The sequence below is a fragment of the Ailuropoda melanoleuca genome, chromosome 6 (genome assembly GCF_002007445.2).
Source record: "Ailuropoda melanoleuca isolate Jingjing chromosome 6, ASM200744v2, whole genome shotgun sequence".
Lineage (NCBI taxonomy): Eukaryota > Metazoa > Chordata > Mammalia > Carnivora > Ursidae > Ailuropoda > Ailuropoda melanoleuca.
In genome coordinates this window covers 101,114,588-101,118,127 of record NC_048223.1, presented here as the reverse complement: position 1 = coordinate 101,118,127, position 3,540 = coordinate 101,114,588, and the positions used below count along the sequence as shown (strand labels likewise).

Below are 3,540 nucleotides of genomic sequence, written 5' to 3'. Positions count from 1 at the left end.
GTGAAGCCAAGGAAAACCATGCTTACAACCATCTTATTAACTCTGGAAGGTCCCACACCTGACCTTTCAGCCTCATTTGTCCACTAAGTGTACCCCATTAGAAGATCCATATGCCATGAGTTTTACTGCTACAAATTATAGGGTCACATCTTTCCACATTTTGTCCTCTACCTTTGTTCTCCTGGGAGGCTGGAGACAGTTTCTCCCTTCGAGTATATGGGAGGTGTTGGTCTCAATGGCTTTTAGTGTGTGGGCAAGATTAACCTTTAGTCTCCACATGTACATGAGTTTTGTGGCAGAGCTCTTTTGGGCCAAGACTGGGGCCCAATTACTATTGGGGGCTGGCAGGGGCTAAGGAACCAACACCGTATCAGACTATTCTGTCCAAAGTAGTAAGGTGCCAGAGAGACCTTAGATGATTCATTCATTCAATAAATATTTATCAAGTGCTAGTATTTTGTTAGGTGCTGGGGTCACTGCAATAAAAGACAAAGTCCCTGCCTTCACGAAACTTACATCTAATAACGTAGCTACTCAGAAATCATGTCCGTAGTCTGATGCCTTTATTATACAGACAAGGAAACCAGGGCACGTGAATTGCCTAAAGTCATGTGGCTCCTTTTCTTTTTCTTTTTTGATTGTACAGTCTTCATTACTTTTACTAAGCCATTTTATGTTCCTCACACAAGATGCAAAGAAATAAAACAAGATTAAGAAAAATATGACCTCATTATTATTCATAATAAAACAGGTCTGCTTCATTCTGCAGTCCTGGGCATACTATATAATAGGGACACTTCATGGCACAAGTGGACCAAAGTACCATTTTGATTCTGACCCACTGAATAGGGGTCTCATGCATATTTGGTGACTGGACTAAGCCCATGGGAGCTATGATGTCCTGAACCATTTCTGTGTTATCCCCAGATCTCACTAACTTAAGAAAAGACTCTATACAAGAAAAGAGAACAATCAATCTGTCCATTGATCATATCTATCTAAAGCTCTTTCTTTCGTGTAAGGTGGGGAAAGGGGCCCTTTCTTGAGTACATGAGTACAAATATTGTTGTGGTCTAAAGACTGCCAGGTTGGTACTGTGTCTGCTATAACGAAAATAAGGTATACATCAAAACCACTGCCAGATTAAGAGACATCCACGACTTGTCTCAATTCTTCAAATAACGGAGCAAGCTGCCTTTCTAGGTTGACAGTGATTCCTGTGTTGGATTTGCTGCTGGCTATGAAACACACCACCAAAGGTAAACGATTGAATTGAACTGCCTGGTGGGTATTACCGTAACAGATGATACTTTTGTCTTTTGAAAGTCCAAATTTGCTTCCTTGGTCTGTTGCAAGGGCAAAGGTAGATAAGCAACCAGGTCTCAAAGCATGCCCTGGAACATTATCATTGGCCTCTTCAACCCACGCACTCCATCTCTATCTGACACAACGATAGCATGGAGCCCTTCAACACTTGGTAATTTTTTTATACAGGAATCACTTTAGGTCATCCACCATGATGAACTTTCTCCTGCAGGCTCCATCTCCACTCCTGGCTTTCTGGGCTGCCCTGTTCTCACAGCTGTAAACTCAGGGACAGCTTTGAAGATAGTCTTCAGTCATGTGGCTTCTTAGCGACAAAAATCAGGACTGGAAATAAGGTTTGACACTGATTTCCAGGCGTTTTCTACTTCCCTCCTTCCTTCCTCCACGTCCTCCTGAATGGATTTCATCTGCCTTCATCTTCCACAAAGCTCCATCCCAAGCCGTTCTTCTCCCGAAGTTGGTCTTACTGAGGTCCCTGAGCTTGATTATCAGCTGATTCTCCTATCTTAAAAGATCAGCAATTTGCCCTGTATTTACAGAACAGCTTCCCTCTTCAATTGTCAGACTATTTCTTTCCCCTTTAAGTTACATTCAAAGACTTTACCACCTATAACAATCATTGTATTTCTATGAATGGGTTAAACCCTTGTTTAAATGGGTCATTTTCATACAAGAGTACATCCTGTATGGTTCCATTTATATGAAATTCTAGAAGACATTTGAAAAGAGAAGCATAGCAGTAGTTATCTAATGTTAGGAGTGGGAATTTACTGCAATGGGGCACAACAGAACTTTCGAGGGGGGATGGTGATGTTCTATCCTTTTATTTTATTTTTTAAAAATTTATTTATTGGGGCGCCTGGGTGGCTCAGTCGTTACGCGTCTGCCTTCGGCTCAGGGCGTGATCCTGGCATTCTGGAACCCCCCATTGGGCTCCCTTCTCCACTGGGAGCCTGCTTCTTCCTCTCCCACTCCCCCTGCTTGTGTTCCCTCTCTCGCTGGCTGTCTCTCTCTGTCAAATAAATAAATAAAATCTTTAAAAAAATAAAATAAAAAATAAAAATTTATTTATTTATTTGACAGAGAGAGAGTTCATGTGTGAAGGGAGGGGCAGAGGGAGAGAATCTCACGTAGTCTCCCCACTGAGTACGGAGCCCGACGTGGGGCTGGATCCCATGACCCCCAAGATCATGACCTGAGCTGAAATCGAGTCTGACGTTCAATGGACTGAGCCACCCAGGCACCCCAATGTTCTATCCTTTTAACGTGGTGGTGGTCAAAAAGAGTGTATACATTTGTCAAACTCATCAAACTGTGTACTTAAGATAGATGTACTATATTGTTTGCTTTATTGTTTGCCAGAGTAGAGAGCTGGGACTTAAAATGCTAGGATTAATTCTGTCCCAAAAAGAAGTGAGACTGGAGAGGTGAGTCTGCTGTTAGCTCCTGTGGTCTCATTTGCCAGGTGCCTGTCCTAAGGTAAGCACTGTGCTGCAGTGAGTGTGATCCTGGGGTTTAAAGATACTTTAACTGGCTAGGGTGACCTGCGGGTATGTCTTTAGAGAAACATGGAAGTGTGGGCACAGCTATTCTACTTTATGGCCAATTTAAGGACTTTTCAAGCATAGTTTTTATTATATGTGATTCTAACCCTATGAGCTATGTTAAAACTGTATCTGCTTTTTTGGGGGGGGTTTAGGGGGGTCGGAACCACCATCTTCCAGTAATTTGCCAAAAATGATCATCACAGAGGGAGAGAGGAGAGGTACCCATTTTATGTTCTTAAGGCCTTTGAGGAAGCATGGAGTTGTTTGTTGGGCCACATACATGGGAATCTACAAGAAAGGTGATATTGCCACTGTCAAGGGAATGGGCATCCGTCCCACAGATGTTACTGTGGCAGAACTAGAAGAGCTTACAGAGTTATCCAGCTTGCTGCTGGCATCGTCATAACGAACAAGGGCATGATGCTTGCCCCCCAAATTAATGTGTGTGTTCAGCATATTAAACACTCCAAGAGCTGAGGTAGCTTCCTGATGTGTGTGAAGGAAAATGATGAGAAAAAGAAGGAGGCCGAAGAGAAAGGCACCAGCCTGCTCCCCCCAGGGAAGCACACTTTCATGAGAACCAGCAGAAAGGACCTGAGCTGCTGGGATCCAATCCCAATGAATTCAAGGCATAATGGCGTTCAAAAACAAAACAAAACAAGCAAAA

The 3,540-nt window shown here is 43.0% G+C and overlaps 1 protein-coding gene across 1 annotated transcript; it reads right to left on the bottom strand.

Annotated features, from left to right (window-relative positions):
- Nucleotides 1-1,143: 1,143 nt before the first annotated feature.
- On the bottom strand, nucleotides 1,144-1,518 carry LOC100466178 (ragulator complex protein LAMTOR3-like). The gene is given in 3 exon segments (XM_034663124.1): nucleotides 1,144-1,394; nucleotides 1,427-1,487; nucleotides 1,489-1,518. Coding segments are annotated over 3 exon segments (342 nt in total).
- Nucleotides 1,519-3,540: the final 2,022 nt, after the last annotated feature.